This window comes from Oryza brachyantha, chromosome 12 (genome assembly GCF_000231095.2).
Source record: "Oryza brachyantha chromosome 12, ObraRS2, whole genome shotgun sequence".
In the NCBI taxonomy this organism is placed as follows: domain Eukaryota; kingdom Viridiplantae; phylum Streptophyta; class Magnoliopsida; order Poales; family Poaceae; genus Oryza; species Oryza brachyantha.
Window position 1 is genome coordinate 4,335,363 of NC_023174.2, and position 17,217 is coordinate 4,352,579.

The following is a 17,217-nucleotide window of genomic DNA, read 5'->3' on the forward strand; positions in this document are numbered from 1 at the left end:
TGTGGTGTTGAAGCAGTGGTGGTACAGCTACATATGTGCTAGATGAAGAAACGGCTCGTTGGCTCCTTGCTAGCCTCATCACCAAACCCCAACCAGATACTAGCCAGACCCATGGACTGAGACGTGTTAGCTGCTGCAAACCGCTTAGTCGCGGTGCCACTAACCCACCCTGACCGTCCAAGGTCCTCGTTCTGATTTTTTTTATTTGACATCGTTAACTTTTTTATTTTGATTTAACTGTTCATCTTATTCAAAAAATTTATCTAAATATACAAAATTATAAGTTATTCGTAAAGTTTCTTTAGTGATAAATCAAATCATAACAAAATAATTAATAATTATATAAATTTCTTAATAAGAAAAAATGATCATCCAAGATTCAACGACGTCAAATGAAAAAACCGGAGGGAATACAGTTCAAAATCGTCATGGAATATGTTGCTCCGTGAGATGAGAGGCCAGCGTCATTCTGCCTGCGGCACCGCGTATATATACATCTACTTGCTGCTCGGCACCCTACCGTTTAGCTCACTGGGAGAAGGAAAGGAAAAGAAAAAAAGGACGAAGCGAGCACAGGTGGCGGCGGCAATGGCGGCGGCGACGACGACGGTGAGCAACAAGAGGGTGATACTAAAGCGGTACGTGACGGGAGCCCTCTCCGAGGATGACATGGAGGTGGTGATGGCGGAGGCAACGTTGGACGTCCCGATAGGGTCGAAGGCGGTGGTGGTGAAGAATCTCTATGTCTCGTGTGATCCCTACATGCGTAACCGGATGACCCACCATGAGGTGCCGAGCTATGTCCCGGACTTTGTCCCAGGGGAGGTAAGAGAGCTTTCAACGTCATGGATCTGATTCTTATAAGTTAACAATATCAATAGTCTTATAATTATAATTAATATGTATGTGCACTTTTATGTATGTATACCATTGATGGTCACAAATTACCTGCAGTACTATCTTCTTTTTTTTACCTGAATGTTTACCGGACTAACAAATTCGGTGTTTGAAATCTGTACAGCTCCCTAGCTTTCCAAGTTTATGCATGTAGAAAAAAAATCCAGTTCTTTTTTTCTTCTTTTGAACTCAAACCTAATGTTTGTAGACCACACATGGTTTATCCTTGAATTTTGGGAGCTGTCTAGCTGTGCCTTTTTCTTTTTCCCTCAGAACTGAAAAAAACCCTGAATGCAAAGGTTGATGAGATTATTGAGATATAAGTCTGAACAAATATAGATCTTTTTTTCATTCACTGGAAACCTCATAAAATACAATTTTAATTTGCTCACCTCCGGGGCTAAAAATAACTTTCAGGTCTTGGCAAATTTTGGCGTGTCGAAGGTGATATCATCCGGACACCCAGATTTCAAGGCCGGTGATCTTGTCTGGGGGATAACAGGATGGGAAGAATACACTGTGATCAACAACCCAGAGTCACTTTTCCATATCAATCACCCTGAACTTCCTCTGACCTACTACACTGGTGTTCTGGGTGAGTTCACTGTCAGTGTGTATATCCTAGATCTTTTGTTCTTGTCACAAACAAATTTTGTTATCTACGATACTGGTTTCAGAAATCGGATTAATCCCATTAACCTTTTTATGCGAAAGAAGTGTTATTACATCTGTTTCATATTAAATGATTTTCTAGCCCTCCTTATATTTATATTAATATACTAATAAATCTAAACACATATATAAAACATATTTATTGATTCATAGATCGGTCTTAAAGGAGCCAAAACATCTTATAATATAGAACGGGGGAGTGCATGCCATTTTCAGTTAACGTGCAGTTATATTTAATAGTTCATACAATCCCCCAATCTATTCGCTTAATTTTTTTTAACTGTTTCATATCATTCATAATTCATATAGGAATGCCTGGGCTTACTGCATATGTTGGATTCTTCGAAGTATCCAAGCCTAAGAAAGGTGAGTATGTCTTCGTCTCAGCGGCATCCGGCGCCGTCGGTCAGATTGTTGGTCAGCTTGCTAAGATTACAGGCTGCTATGTGGTTGGCAGTGCTGGCTCTGATGAGAAGGTTTGTACAACAATCTCACATGCTCTGCATTCTCAGATCGATAATCCTAAATTAATCAATACCATTTCTGAACCCCAATTGGATGCCAATACATTTGCTGAAAATTCATCTGTTGTATCTCCAGGTCAACCTCTTAAAGACCAAGTTTGGCTTCGATGATGCTTTCAACTACAAGGAGGAGCCAAACCTTGAGGGAGCTCTAAGGAGGTCCACACTACTTCCAATAATAAAATACAATTTCTATAGTTCAATCGACACAAAATACTGACACGTGTTAGCATGAATGGTCATAGGTTCTTTCCGAAGGGGATCGACATCTACTTCGAGAATGTTGGTGGCAAGACGCTAGATGCCGTGTTGCCCAACATGCGACTGGGTGGCCGGATTGCGGCATGCGGGATGATCTCGCAGTACAACCTAGAGCAGCCAGAGAGGGTGGGGAATCTTTTCTACATTGTCACGAAGCACCTACGCATGGAGGGGTTCTTGGTGTTCAACTACTATGATATGTACTACCGGTTTGAGAAGGAGATGGCCGAATACCTAAAGGAACGGAAGGTGACTTATGTGGAGGACATTGTTGAGGGGATTGATTCGGCGCCATCGGCGCTTCTCAAGCTCTTCACCGGTCATAATGTTGGCAAACAACTTGTCACTATCGCACATGAGTAATGCACCGCACTACTTGGTTTGGGCGTCCACTTTTAGTATGCATGTTTAGGGGCGTCAACCCTAGAAAACCCTAACCACCACCTAAGGTGTGCCACAATTTGGACCATTATATACAGAGAGAAAATTCCCTACATAGCTTTGTTCAATCCCTTATGTATTTCTGAATTTTACTTTATTCCTTTCATGCCACTTAATTTTGATTTTGATCATCTCTATGCTCATTCTATTAGAGAATTGGTTGACCATCACTTGACTTGCAGATTTTTCTAAAAATGACTATATTGGCCCTCTTTTATACTTATGTGCTAACTACTCCATAAATTTTCACGTGGAAAAAATTAACTTATGGTAAAATAACTAGCAGTGTCTCATGCATTGCAATTACAAAAAAAAAATCAACTTATAATAAAACAACTAGGAATCTCCGTATGTATTACCTGTGCATTACAGATCATGGAGTTGGTTGACGTGGCTGGCAGTTGACGTGACGTGGCTCCATCCCGATCGTGGAAATTAGCTCAGACTAAAAGGTGGAGAAAAGCCATAAATTGAAATCATGGAAATAGGATTTGATGTGATCTCATAATGGAAATCATGCACAGCGGAAGCAGAAACAGACTTAGGACCTCTAAATTCATCTATACTACTTTAAAAAAGAAAGCAGTACCGGTGACAGTACCCCTATTATACTATTATACAGTTTACAAATTTTCCATTGAACTTACTAATATTAAAAAACAATTAAATCTAAGAAGATAGCTAGATATAAGTTGAATATTCCCTGTAAAAATATGTATAACATATCTAATGAAAAATATTTTTTTATTTCTTTTAGGCAATATTAATATATTTACAAAAATATTTTGCAAAAACATCACATCAAGTTTTTGGACACGCATTTAAAGTATTAAACGTAGTTTAATTACAAAACAAATTTTAGATTCCGATTGGAAACCACGAGACGAATCTTCTGAGTCTATTCAATCTATCATTAGCACATGTTGATTACTGTAGCACTTGTGGCTAATCATGTCCTAATTAGGCTTAAAAGATTCGTCTCATAATTTTTCCCATAACTGTGTAATTAGTTTTAATATTTATGTATATTTAATATTTCACGATTTCTACCGGAAAAAGTTTTTAAGAACTAAACAGAGTCTTATCCATAATAAAGCATGAACATTCAGCTAGTAAATATATATACATAGGCTGGGGCCTAGGACGGTCGCTCCGAACGACCTGCCTCGGGGTTGGCCCTGTTTTTACCTCTATTTTCATATTCATTTGTGATGTTATAATTTTTTTAAGGTTTGTAATTTTGCTTTTACTTTTTTAATCGAGGTTAGGGTTTGCCATATTTATTTAAGTCTTTTTGACGGAGTTAAGTATGTAGTAAAACTACATGAATACCCTTTGTTACTATTGTATACTTGCCCCTACTTTAATATATCAATGGTATTTTTGCCCTTATCTATATACCTAAGATTTTGACATAAAATTTGCTCATTTCAGCCTATCTTTTCTCTTTCTCATAATTCAAATCTTACATCGACAATGTTCACAAAACTTAACAAATATGAACATAATTACATCACCAAATTAACCGAACACCTATGCATTCAATCATGCCAAACTGAAGATTGCCACAACAAGGTTCACCTCGTTCGAAGCTGATTTTCCAGCAGGGTCTCGATTCGACAAGTAGAAAGGCCAAAGCAGGACAGAAGGGCTTACAACGAGGAAAGAAAGGTTCTGCTTTCTCCACTTTAGAATAGAATAGTTTTTAGGCCTTCAGAAAGTATACTTTTTGTCTTCGGAACTGAATGTAATAGGTCAAAATAAAAAAAAGTTATTGGTGCGTAATTGAAGATTCGGTGAAAACTAGTGAACCTTTCATCACAAATTAATGTACCTCGCGCAGCTCAGCTGCCTATTGCTCATTGAGTCGGGCAGCCTTCCTAGCAAGCCATGCCACACTCCTAAGAGCAAGTTCAATAGTATAGCCAACTACTAGCTTCAATTCATCTATAGCCAATTCATACAATAGTTACCTATAAAAGATCAATATATGGTCTCATATGTCATACACATATTTTGTCTTAGAACCCGTGTACAGCTGGCTACAAATTAGTAATCCATCTCTATTCTCTCCCCTCTTATCTATTTAAAATATGCTTATAGTTGGCTTATAGCTGCTATTGTACCTGCTCTAATGCCCGCCACACCGGCCCTCCTAGCCCAATGGTGAACCACCCTAGTTGCATGGTCACCGTGTGCCTCGCCGAATCGCAACTATCGCGAGCATCGGGTGTCATGTATTGTCAATTACCACCTTGCCCAACAGCCATCCGATTGCTTCTCACCGCGCTAGACTACAGGCGCTTTCGTAAGTTACAATTGAGGCTAAATTTTCTCTATTTTTCCGTGTACATGCTACCCGAGCTTTTCAAAGGTGTATCTTTGAAAAAATATATAAATTGTTTAAAAAATTAGAATAATCCATTTTCAAGTTTGAAATAGCTAAAACTCAATATTAATCATGTGCTAATGATTTTTCTCATTTTAGTGTGCTGAACTTAGCCCAGCTGGTACAGCCAGTTGCGTATGCGGCATGTGTTGTCACATCATGTCTAGGAATTAATGGTAATGGGGATTAGAGGTGGAAACGAGGTTGGCTCAGCTCGTGAAGGATCACATGAATATAGACTTGCCTTGGCTCAGCTTGGTTAGAAAAACAAGCTAAAACATGACTCCGCTCACGTACTGTCTCATGAGGCTTCTAGTAAAAAAAATTCTCCGTATATAACTTATAACTAGGACAAAAACCTTGAAAAAAAATACAAATAATCAAAAGGATAACAAGTTGACGTATTTGATTCTTTATAATCTACATGATAACCAAAAATTGAGGAACAACTCCGCTAAACAATAAGATAATGTAGGTGAACACATGGCAGCTTAGGTTCACCAACAAAAGAGCCACTTGAGAGCATAAAGAAAAAGGTTAATTGGATCCATACCACTATAAATTTCACAGTTTTAAAAAAATATCATTACTATTTAAGAAATCGTATATGTGTCATTAAAATTTTGTCAAATTATAACCATGCCATCTTCATGATTTTTTCACGTCCCACTGCTGCTTTTCCATCGTCTTCTTCCACCGACCCCACCTCCGGCTCCCGTGCCCTCTCTTCACTAAAAAAAAACCCATCCTGTTCGCTAGTTTTTATCCGTTCAATTGCAAGGATGATCTTTAAGCATAATCAAGCCACTGAAAGGATGATCTTTAAGCATAATCAAGCCACCGAAAGGATGATCTTTAAGTATAATCAAGCCACTGAGGTTGGTCATTGGTTATGGTTTTCTTCAATTTAACCGTCGCTCAGATACAGTTTTTTTCTTTTGTTTTTTTTTGCTATGCTGGCAAGCCGGCTCATTTAAAAAATGAACTGAAAAGAAAGAAGGCTTACGATCAGCTCGCCTGCCTCTCAAGCCAAGCCCAACCATGCGAACTCAAACTCAAGCCAAGCCCAACCATACGATCAGCTCGCCAGCCTCTTAAGGTCCTATTTAGTTTTCAAAAACTTTTTCTAAAATATCACATCAAATTTTTCGGACACCTAAATAAAACATTAAATATATATAAACATTAAACTAATTACACAGTTATGCATGACACATTAAAACTAATTACACAGTTATGCATGAGACATTAAAACTAATTACATAGTTATGCATGAGATAAATCTTTTGAGCCTAATTAAAACACGATTAGCTATAAATGCTATAGTAACCAACATGTGCTAATAACGAATTAATTAGACTCAAAAGATTATCTCGTGGTTTCCAGACAGAATTTGAAATTTGTTTTATAATTAAACTACGTTTAATACTTCAAATGTGCTTTTAAAAACTTAATGTGATGCTTTTACAAAAGAATTTGCAAACTAAACAAGACCTAATTCCAATCAAGCCCATGCTCAACGGGCAGCCACGGCGAAGCTTGAGAGCTGATCTATACACAAGATTGTCTTCATCAATTGTCAACCGTAAAATATATCTATCCAATGGCCTAAAACGCTCTGAAAAGTCCCTCTCCTACAATCCTATGGGCACATCCCTAAACCACTCCAAAGTGCACGCAATCTATGCGCGAAAATTGCTCTCCACGGACAATGTCCACGCTGCTGCTCTTCCGTCCATACCACGTCCAGCCGTTGTTGCCTCACTGCCGATCGTATCTATGCCGGTGCTCTCTGCCAGTCATCTTCTCCGTCACCCCTCACCCCTGGCCTCATCCACGTCGTAGCCTGTTTTTGCAGAACCAGCACTGGTCTCATCCATAACCGCCCTCCCGATGGTATACATAGCCATCTGGGCCACCTGGCACGGCATAGCACGAGCACGAATAGGCACGGCCCGTTAAGGCATGAGCATGATAGGCACGATTGGCTAGTCGTGTCGTGTCGTGCCGCGTGTCGTGCTTTGCAATAAGCCCAGGCATGACACGGGGATATTTTATACGTGTCGTGCCAGCCCGTTAGGCCCGATGTGCTCGTGTTGGCCCGAACTCCAACACAAATCTCAAAATACAAAATTAACAGCTAGTCAATAGTTCAAAAATAAAAAAAAACACTTGTTGACAATGAAAAGCACCCAATGATCCAGTCCAGACATCCATTATCAACTTAGACAACCAAAATTATATAACTCCTCAAATTTATAATTTTAAACATAGAAATCACACATATAAAGCTATAAAAAAACAAATAGGCATATAAAACAGGCCATATCAGGCCATCCCCGTTAACAGGCCGTGCTCGTGCCAGCCCCCCGTGCCGGGGTTACGGCCTAAGCACGATACATAGTCACAGGCCAGCACGATACATAGTCACAGGCCGGGCCGGCACAGGCACGCAATTATTCATGTCAGGTTATGTTTGGTCCGTGCTTTATCAGGGCATGCCCATGCCACCATTAAAGCCCGGCCCATATGGCCATCTATAACCGATGGTCGCCTCTGTCACCCCGCCACTTCTTCTCCATAGTCAGCCACTTCCAATCGTATGCTGCGGCCACGTTGTCAGTCAACTCCAAGCCTCAAACGTCCGCTCCAAGGCGCTGCCCAACCATGTCAATCTGCTGCTGCTACTGATCTTCCCCTGCTGATTCTGCCCCTCCCTGCTGATTCTGCCCCTTGGTGGATGCCCTTTTTCGGTATCAGCTCAATTCAATAGAAAATACAGGATGTTATATACCTCGACTGTCTACAATTACAATTACAGATTTACAGGTAAAAAAATATACACCAATTTTCTCCTATTCTGAGTTAACATCTACGGCTTCCAAATTACTATAGATAACACATGATTCACTGTATGGGTTATAAAGCAGTCATTTAGAGCATGTATTATTTTTTGTGTTCTTCTTAAAACTAAAACTAAAGTGTGTCTGAGCTGTGAATTATAAGTACTCAAGTTTATAATTGATTTATGGAATTAATTTGCAATCTTTTTTTGTCAAATCTGTAACTTTGGTCAGTCATATGCCTATCTGAAACTCTGAATGCTGAAACTCTGAATGCCGGTAAGTTTTTATTCAATCTAAATTTGTTACTTTGGCATTCTGCATTTGTTCACTGTATGAGTTATGAATCAATTATTTAGAGCATGTATTCCCTTTTTTCTATTGAATTATTTAGAGCATGTATTTCCTTTTTTAAGCAGTTTCCTTCTGTTTTAACAACTATTTAAATATTTTTATGGAGAAAACGTGCATTGCACGTGCGTGAACTCAAAAACGGTTCTTGTCTGAGGAATTCAGGATATATGGATTTTGTTTTGCGCTGGGCATGTGCTACGACTCGAGGTTCAGAGTTGTCTATGATCCAGTATCGCCACCAAATCTGGAGAGAACATTTATTTGTAGCAAATTGTAACTGGGAAACGCAATATTGCAGTCATGTCTGATTGAGTTATCTGTTAAACGAGATTTACGTTTGATCCATCCGTTAACACACATTTTTTAGTACCTTCCGGTGTGCATTTTCTTCCAATGCGACTGTCTACAAATGGAAGGAAAATAAAAATGAACAGCTCAGAGGAGAGCTCCGAGAAAAAAAAACAGTGAAAAGAACAATAAAAAGAAAGTCGAAGAGGTCATCAGAGAAAGAGGAGCAAATTTGGAATGTCGCAGCTTGTTCGAGGCCGTCACAAAACAGAGGTAAAATCTGAGCGGCACGGAGAACTGCGTCTCGCTGTCGCCAACCTTCAATGCAAAGATCGCCACTGCATCTGGCCCCTTTGCTCTGCAAATTGGCTTTTTTTGTATCCTTCTTACTTTCTTTCTTTCCCCTTCCCCAACAGATTCAATGCTTCAGAAACCCAACCAATCCAAAATCGAACTCATCTCGTTCGATCCAACAAAACCCTCTTCGTCGGTTGTTTTGCAAAGAAACAAGGAACCACACAAGAACAAATGAAACCTAAAAGAACAAATAAGAACGCAAGATTCACCACCGATTCAGAGCTCCAAAGCCACATGAACACGAGGTCAAATCAAACCGAGAGCTACTTCAATCTAGATCGATCGCAGAGCAATGGGGGAGGAACAGGTGAGGCGGCTGGAGGGGAGCAGGCGGCAGGCGATGAATGGAGACGGCGGCTGGAGGGCTCCATTTATAGGGGGGAGAGAAACCCTAATCCTCCGTCCCTTCGGGCTGCAGTCTCTGTTGGGCCGGATGGGCCTTTTATGGGCCGAGTTGGAACTTTCCATGAGTAGGCCACGGAAATGGGCCTCTCTATATATATATATATATATATATATATATATGTATGTATATATATATATATATGTATGTATATATATATATATATGTATGTATATATATATATATATATATGTATGTATATATATATATATATGTATGTATATATGTTATATATATATATATATATATATGTATATATATATATCATGCGTCTCCCTCCTCCTGGGCTCCTCCTCTTTCTCTTCTTTCACATTTTTCTTTATGTTCCTTCCTCCTATGATTTTTATATCAAACTTAAAGGCAAAAGTCTACATTTTATCCTTCAAGTATCAGCTGAGTTTCATTTGCATCCCTCAAGTGTAAAACCGGGTATACATTATCCTTCAACTTGTAAAACCAATGTAAATTGAGTCCCCTAATGGTTTTGACATCGGTTTTGTTTGATGTGGCGTCTAACTAGCTTGTTTGGCTTAGACTTTGTCCCATGTAGTACATACGTGACTCCGAGGGGCGGAACCAGAAATTTATTAAGCCAAGGGCTTGACAATGAAATATAAATCTTTTGAATAAATTTTTAACTAAAAATAAAAATTGTGCGGCTCCAGCCCAAGCTGCCCCACGCCTTGTACCGCCGTTGCCCTATGTAAAAATCAAAAACTAAAAGACACGTAAAGATTAAAAAATAATGGGACCCACTCCCTCCTCTCGATTTCTTCTTTCCCTTCTCTTCCTCTTGGAACCACACCACTTCAGCAGTAAGACTGCAGTTTAGATTGCAACACAGAGGTGAATAAGTGACGGGTCAGGGAAGTGAATAAGCGGTCGATAGATTGGATCCAAGTAGAGCACACCCATATATTGAAGTACTCCCTCTATTTATTTTTTTTAGTTTAACGCCATTGAACTTTTGGATCAATGTTTGACCATTCATCTTATTTAAATTTTTTGTGTAAATTTGCAAAATTATCATAAACATGTTTTTGATAATTTGGCACTATGAAAACCACACGACAAAATATTACACTAAGAATGGCCTTGAAAATGCTTCTGGCTCCTAATCGAGCTTTGGATAATTAATGATAATTCAAGTCAAGCATTTGTGCACTAATGAGTTTGTGATGCAGTGAAGAAATTTCGGTTCATCAAGGATCGCGCAAATTGATTGATCAAAGTGATCCTAGACGAAGTTCGACAGAGTTAAAGGCTTTTTATGTTTGATTTTTAGTTGTAGGAACTCCGTACTATCAAGAGGGGTCACAAGAATCCCTATATGCATCCATGAGTGAGTCGAGTCAGATGTAGATGCTTAGGTTTTAAAATTCCAGAGAAGCTGGACCGGACAGTCCGGCCAGAGCCAGATAGCCCGGCCCCTAGCTTAAAGCAGACACCTAAGTGTTGGCCAGACGATCTGGCCCTTTGTACTTTCCCAACAGCTACATGACATATGACAGCACTGTATATTGGAACCAAGTGGTCTATTCGTTGGTGAGGCTCCCAGTTCGAATCTGTAGACTCCTTGGGCTATTCTAGCATCTCTCAAGCCTCCCTAACTTGTTCTAACACCTTCTAGAGTGATTATTGTGAGAATCAAGGTTAAGGATATGTGTTTAGTTAGAGTGTTCTTGAGAGCTTCATTCTTGGAGATCATGGATGCATATGGTGGCACTTGGGCTTATTATTCTTGAGAGTGATCTAGATGGATAGGCATCGCCCGTGAGCATCCAATTGGTGTGGATCGCCTGAGAGAGTTTGGGAAGGTTCTACCTACCCTCCGCCAAGAATTTAGGTAATTCGATAGTGGAAACTTGGGCTTTCTCATAGGAGGTTCTGGGTAGAGCAAGTCACGATCGACCTAGGGTTGAGTAGAATTGCTTGAACTTGATCTTGGTGGTCGATCAAGGATTCGCTAACCTTGAGGTGTGAACCTAAAAATCCGAGTTGACCTCGTGGGAGAAAGCTAAGTGAGGAAAAAGATCAAGAGAGATCACGCTCGCAGGAGCGCCTCAACGGAGAGTAGGATCGAAAGATCCAAACTTTGGTAGAAAAATCCACAGTGTCACTATCCTTCTTTCTTATCGTTATTTCTGTTGTTTTGGGGTTTATCTCCTTCTATCTTTTGCACACTTGCACTGCATGTTCCCAGGAACACCACTGTAAAAGGGGATTCCTTGAATCACTCTTTTGCCTAACCGGACAGTCCGGTGTTCATACCCGGACAGTCCAGCCATAGCTCTCGACCTTAAGCCGAGAGTGCTAACCGAACGATCCAGCCCCTATGACCGGACAGTCCGATCTACTAACCGCTGTGATTTGAAGTGTTTTTAGAAATACCTATTCAACCCTCCTCTAAGCTATCCATCTGAGATTTCAGGCCTAAGTACCATCCCACTACTATTTTCAAGTGAGCTATCATGTGTTTTGGATGGTGAAGCATGTGCACGATCATGACAATAGTTCTGACATCCAGCACTAATGAGCTCCCCTCGTTACCTCAAATGTTGTGCCGGTTAGGAAACTAGCATAAAGGAGAGTTCTCAACCACTACTTTTGTTTTAAAATATAAGTATTTCTGTATTGTTTAGCATAGACTAAGAAGATATTAAAAAATTTTAGTTACTTTAGTAGTTATTTTTTAATTTTGAATTGATTAGATTCCCTTTCAAGTTTTTGATTGGCTCTGGAATCATTCGAATGATTGAATTAGCGGGAATCAATGCAGAAATACTTATATAGTGGCATAACATTTAATCATAGAAATGTTTATATATTTTAGAAAACAGGGAGTAGCAGAGAAGATCTTCAGTGTAGTAGTGGTGAGTGTAAGGGTATTCCCAACCCAATGACTAGGATGGTGTCCATAGCATTGAATAAGTTGTCACCTAGGATGAAAAATGATGTGGCAAGTCAATAAATGAGGAAAAAGAATAAAACCAATCTTGCATGAGACATGGTTTCTACACAACATCCAAGATATCATGTGAGATAAGTAGCACTAAATTTAAGTGTGGAATAGTGGTGTTTGCATTGAAAAAGTAGTATCTAGTACTAGTTTCTTGATGATGGAAAGTTTATAGAAACCATATCTAGTGTCATGGGTTGGGAATGCCATAAGATCAGACCCATGATGATCTCTCCCGGCCCCTTGCTGAATGAAAGCAAATATAACAAAACTAGGATGAGAAAATCATTTTTTCTTTGAGGGGAAAGAATGGAATCAAATTGGAACTCTACCATGAATAAAAGCATAGAAAAGTGCATACTTTAAATGCGTAGGACATTGCTTTGAAATGCCTTCTTTTAAATGTGTGTGAGATTGCTTGTGGTTGTAGCTTGCTACGACATGATATTCATTACCATGTCGTTTATATCTTTTTTTTCATTTTTATAATAATTTTAGGTTGTGTGCTTCCAATCTATGCGTAGATCAGAAGTGGTCTTAGACTAATTGTATCATCAAGATGCAATTATCTAGGATCGATAAAGTTTTATGGAAAAGAGTAACCTTGTTGTAGTTAGATTACTATCTTGAGGACCAAGAAAAAAATGAACTCATTTTGATAACTATTGACGTCGTTTTCAGCTAACACCGTAATCATCTAAAGATTTCTACTATTACAGAGTCATCCTGAGAAGCTCCTAAAATATGGGTTTAAAACATCAAAACCGACTAGCAAATCTGATTTGGAGATCAAAACAAACCCCTAGAACGATTTAGGTCGAGATGAAGGTACACCCATGACCCATCTCATGAATGAATCCGAAAGTTTATGGAGCAAACATTCAAAAAAATATAGCGCTCACATTGAAGGTGAACAATTTACAGTGTAAATCAACAAAGATATATGTATATATATATATATATATATATATATATATATATATGACCTAGAGTACTAGGAACCCCTCAGTTTTATAATGTAAAATGTTTAACTTTTTTGGTTGCAATGTTTGACCATTTGTCTTATTCAAAAAATTATAAAAATATTATTTGTTTTGCTTATAACTTACTTTATTATCAAAAGAACTTTAAGTAGAACTTGTCATTTTCTATATTTGTACTAAAATTTTTGAATATGATGAATGATCAAACGTTGCAATAAAAAAACAAACATATTGTATCATAAAACGGAGGTAGTAGAAGATACGACTAAATGTAGAATAATTGATTAGATATTGGGTTCCGTGGGTTTGGATCAGGATCAAGTTGGCCATAACCTTTCCGAATTAGGACTCAAAGAAACCTCTGGCCCAAGTAAGTAAACACAAGAACTGCCTTAATTAGACTTGCTCAAATGAAAGTTACGTTCTGTTTCAAATTTAGCCAGAAGTTGCTCTAAGTTCATGTTGATACCAAATTTAGGTGTCAATGATAAGTATATATCTTAAATATCAGAAGTTTGTGTGGCAAAGCTTATTCTACCTTTGTTTCATGTTGTAAGGCTTTCTGACTTTGTCTAAATTCATTGATATATATACTTTATATATGTGTCTAGATTCATTAGCATCTATATGAATCTAGGCAATGCTAAAAAGACTTACATTGTGAAACAGGGAGAGTATGACACAAGCCTGCAATATGTCCTGATTGAGTAGCAATATATTTTAACATGTCCCATAAAAACCAATCTTAATTCAAATCCAGATCCTTATTGCAAACCGGGGGCAACACTGACAAAATTAAGGAATGCAAATGAAGAAGCACTTAAGCTACAAATCAGGGACCACTCATCACCTGATGCAATACGAGGATCCCCATGCCACGAACTAAACACACACACACACACGAAAGCTGTTTTTAGAGAGTAAAATTAGAGAGATGACTACCACAGAAACACATCAGTGTCGGTTCTAAAAACCAATCAGTGTCGGTTTTTTGGAACCAACACTACCACATCAGCACCGAGCATACTATCCGTACCGGATTTTGTTCAGCCGGCACTCATAGAGCGGCGCAGCTGCTGAGGCGTTCTGTGGTATTGGATGCACGTAGACGCCGAGTGCGTCCAGATACTTCCCGCCGCGTCCGAAGAAGCCCACGATGCTGCTGTTGTCCTTCACAGGGACGGTGAAAGGGGTCCCGTTCTGCTGTCCAAATGGCCCGTGCGTTTTCAGATTGGTGACAAATTTGATAGATGTTATAACACTGGCACCTTCATATGTGCCAAATGTTCGAGAAACTTCTATCAGGAACTCTGAACTGGCAAATTCAATCTGCATATACGAGAAAATGAAAAATATCAAGTAATTTACGAGAATATATATATATATACATGGTATTTCATCTGTTTCTTATTAATTATAAGACTTCTTATGTGCTAATTAATCTAGACACATATACAAAACTTATATACATGGATAATTGTAGGCACATCCAGAAAACCTTATGAACGAAGGGAGTATATTTTTTAATCAATTACTACATCCGTTTCATAATATAAGATGTTTGATTTTTTTTATAACGTTTAACCATTCGTCTTATTCAAAAATTTAGTACAGATATAAAAAATGACAAGTCGTGTTTAAAGTTCTTTTGATAATAAAGTAAGTCACAAGCAAACTAAATGATATTTCTATAATTTTTTGAATAAGACAAATGATCAAACATTGTAAACAAAAAAGCCAAACATCTTACATTATGAAACGGAGAAATTATTAATTAATTGTCCGTGTCTAAATTCTAGCCCCTTTGGAGTCTCTTGATATCTCGAGGTGTCCCTCCATTTCCACCCCATGGCCCAACCTTGATGGGAACAAACTGCATATGCACACAAGTGAAGCACTCTAGTTTGCTTAACAACAACAACTATGATTACATTTCACATAATTTATGAGGTCAGACAAAGCTCCAAATAAATCATTATAGAGCACCAAAAGTCTCACCTTTCTGCCTTTCAAGCTAGTGCAGAACCCATGGACCGTGAGTTCGATGATATTCCCCTCTGGTCTTCGCTCGTGCACCTTTTTATAGATGACACCAGATGCCATAGCGAACTCTCCGGTTCCCCCGACAATGGACCACTCACCACCCTCGACAGGTACTCCCATCACCTGAAGGGTGGATCCCTTAAACTTGTTTCAAAGTTCGGTACGATAACACTCATATCAGAAGATGCACTATTAATTTATAAAATTATGACATTAGTATACCAAAAGTTGAAAAATATATACATATAGAATCATATTAACCTTTCGTTCTCGAACACCAAGCTGAAGGAATTATGCCAGTTACCAGCATAGATATGCAGGCCCTGTGCATGGGCAACAGCCTTGGCATCACTGCCAAGCCCATCATACACCACCCAGTTGTTGGCAACCGTCGAACCCAGCCCAGTCGAGCCGTTGCCGCTCACGATCGTCGATTGGTTTGGCTTGGGGCCGCCATAGGTGTGGTGCAGGTAGAGGTTGCAGAAGCTGAACTCCATGCCTTCCATGAGCGCGCTGGAGGGGATGATGGAGAAGCTGGCGCTGGCCATGGTGGTGAGTTGGATGGGGATGTTGAAAAATGGTGTGCCGGCCTTCTGCTTGGAGAAATGCTTGCTGTGAGCTAGGGTATTTATAGGAGATTGTTAGGGTAGCATCTTGCATATACAAGTGAGTGGACTGTGCTAACTGCTTAGACCCCCGTTGGTTGGTTAAATACGGAAAATACACCAAATGGAGTATTAATGAGAAAAAGTAATTTATGGTTTAAACTTTTATAATTATGTTCTTAGAGATTTAAACGCTTAGGGCATTTACTATAACAGTGAGACAATGACTATCTATATCATCCATGTCAGATTAATCACAACAAAAACTTAGATGTCGTCTCTTCGTTCGTCTACTGTTTAGACACGTACTCCCAAGTTGCATGAAATATTTTTTAGAGAAAAACTTCATACATTGGTTATCGGACATGAAAAATACTATATTAAATATTGTACAGACCAATAAATAGGTTATCCATTATACAACTTGTTTGTTTAGTTATTTGTGTATATTAAATAGAAAACAACTGTCCATACTGCTATACATGTTCTAAAGCTGAAGAAGAAACTCCGGTAAAAAATACAAAAAATTCAAAATTTGACGGTATAGCCTCGTGCATCACGGCACTGCATGTACTGTGCTAGGTGTCGTAATTAATTCGATGGTCTGAAATCTCGGGAAACTAAGGTCATATCCACTAGACAATGAGAAATTACTAGGATAAAGTTCATTTGAAGAGTTCGTTTGCTTTGGTATTGACTTTTTAAAACGTCCTTAGGGCTTAGGCTGTCCATTTTGGAATTTTTAGGCTAACTCGGTGTGTCTAAAACTAGATGGTAAAGGTTTTCCACCATATACTTATTTTTAATATAAGTATGCCCTTTATATAACCCCGTACTCTCTCAGTATTTTAATAAAAATGACGCAATTGATATTTTCATACACTTTTGACCATTCTTTCTATTTAAAAATTTTGTGCAAATTTACGAAAATGTAAGTCATAATGAAAATATCTTTAATTATAAACCCAATCGCACCAAAATAAATAATAATCAAATAAACTTTTAATAATACAAGTGGTCAAAAGTGTTAAAAAGTCAATGATATCTTTTACTTAAACACGGATAAAGTAAATTTTAGGCGCACGAAAAACTAAGAGCAAGTATAATAGCAGGATATAAGTTGGCTAAATACTTATGTGGAGGAGAGAGGAGATGAGAGAGAGTGTAAGCGGGCTATAACCTTATAGCCAGCTCGGGC

The 17,217-nt window shown here is 38.6% G+C and overlaps 1 protein-coding gene, 1 non-coding gene and 1 pseudogene across 2 annotated transcripts; 1 reads left to right on the plus strand and 2 right to left on the minus strand.

Moving 5' to 3' along the window:
* Window positions 1–512: 512 nt before the first annotated feature.
* Window positions 513–2,936, plus strand: LOC102711761 (2-alkenal reductase (NADP(+)-dependent)-like). The gene is made up of 5 exons (XM_006664375.3): window positions 513–825; window positions 1,315–1,492; window positions 1,879–2,045; window positions 2,170–2,252; window positions 2,339–2,936. Exons 1-5 carry the CDS (start codon window positions 589–591, stop codon window positions 2,715–2,717), a joined length of 1,044 nt encoding a protein of 347 aa, XP_006664438.1. The 5' UTR covers window positions 513–588; the 3' UTR covers window positions 2,718–2,936.
* Window positions 2,937–8,905: 5,969 nt separating this feature from the next.
* On the minus strand, window positions 8,906–9,028 carry LOC121056085. Its single transcript, XR_005812988.1, has one exon. It is a non-coding gene; the product is annotated as a small nucleolar RNA snoR86 (small nucleolar RNA).
* A 5,369-nt stretch (window positions 9,029–14,397) lies between these two features.
* On the minus strand, window positions 14,398–15,962 carry LOC102712042 (annotated as a pseudogene).
* Between the last annotated feature and the right edge of the window lie 1,255 nt (window positions 15,963–17,217).

What these genes read in the sequence shown, in the direction of transcription:
- LOC102711761 (XM_006664375.3), top strand. Translation starts at nt 589, where the DNA reads ATGGCGGCGGCGACGACGACGGTGAGCAACAAGAGGGTGATACTAAAG. An exon ending in CGGACTTTGTCCCAGGGGAG is followed by an intron (nt 826 to 1,314) that starts GTAAGAGAGCTT and finishes AATAACTTTCAG; the next exon opens with GTCTTGGCAAATTTTGGCGT. An exon ending in CTTGAGGGAGCTCTAAGGAG is followed by an intron (nt 2,253 to 2,338) that starts GTCCACACTACT and finishes GAATGGTCATAG; the next exon opens with GTTCTTTCCGAAGGGGATCG.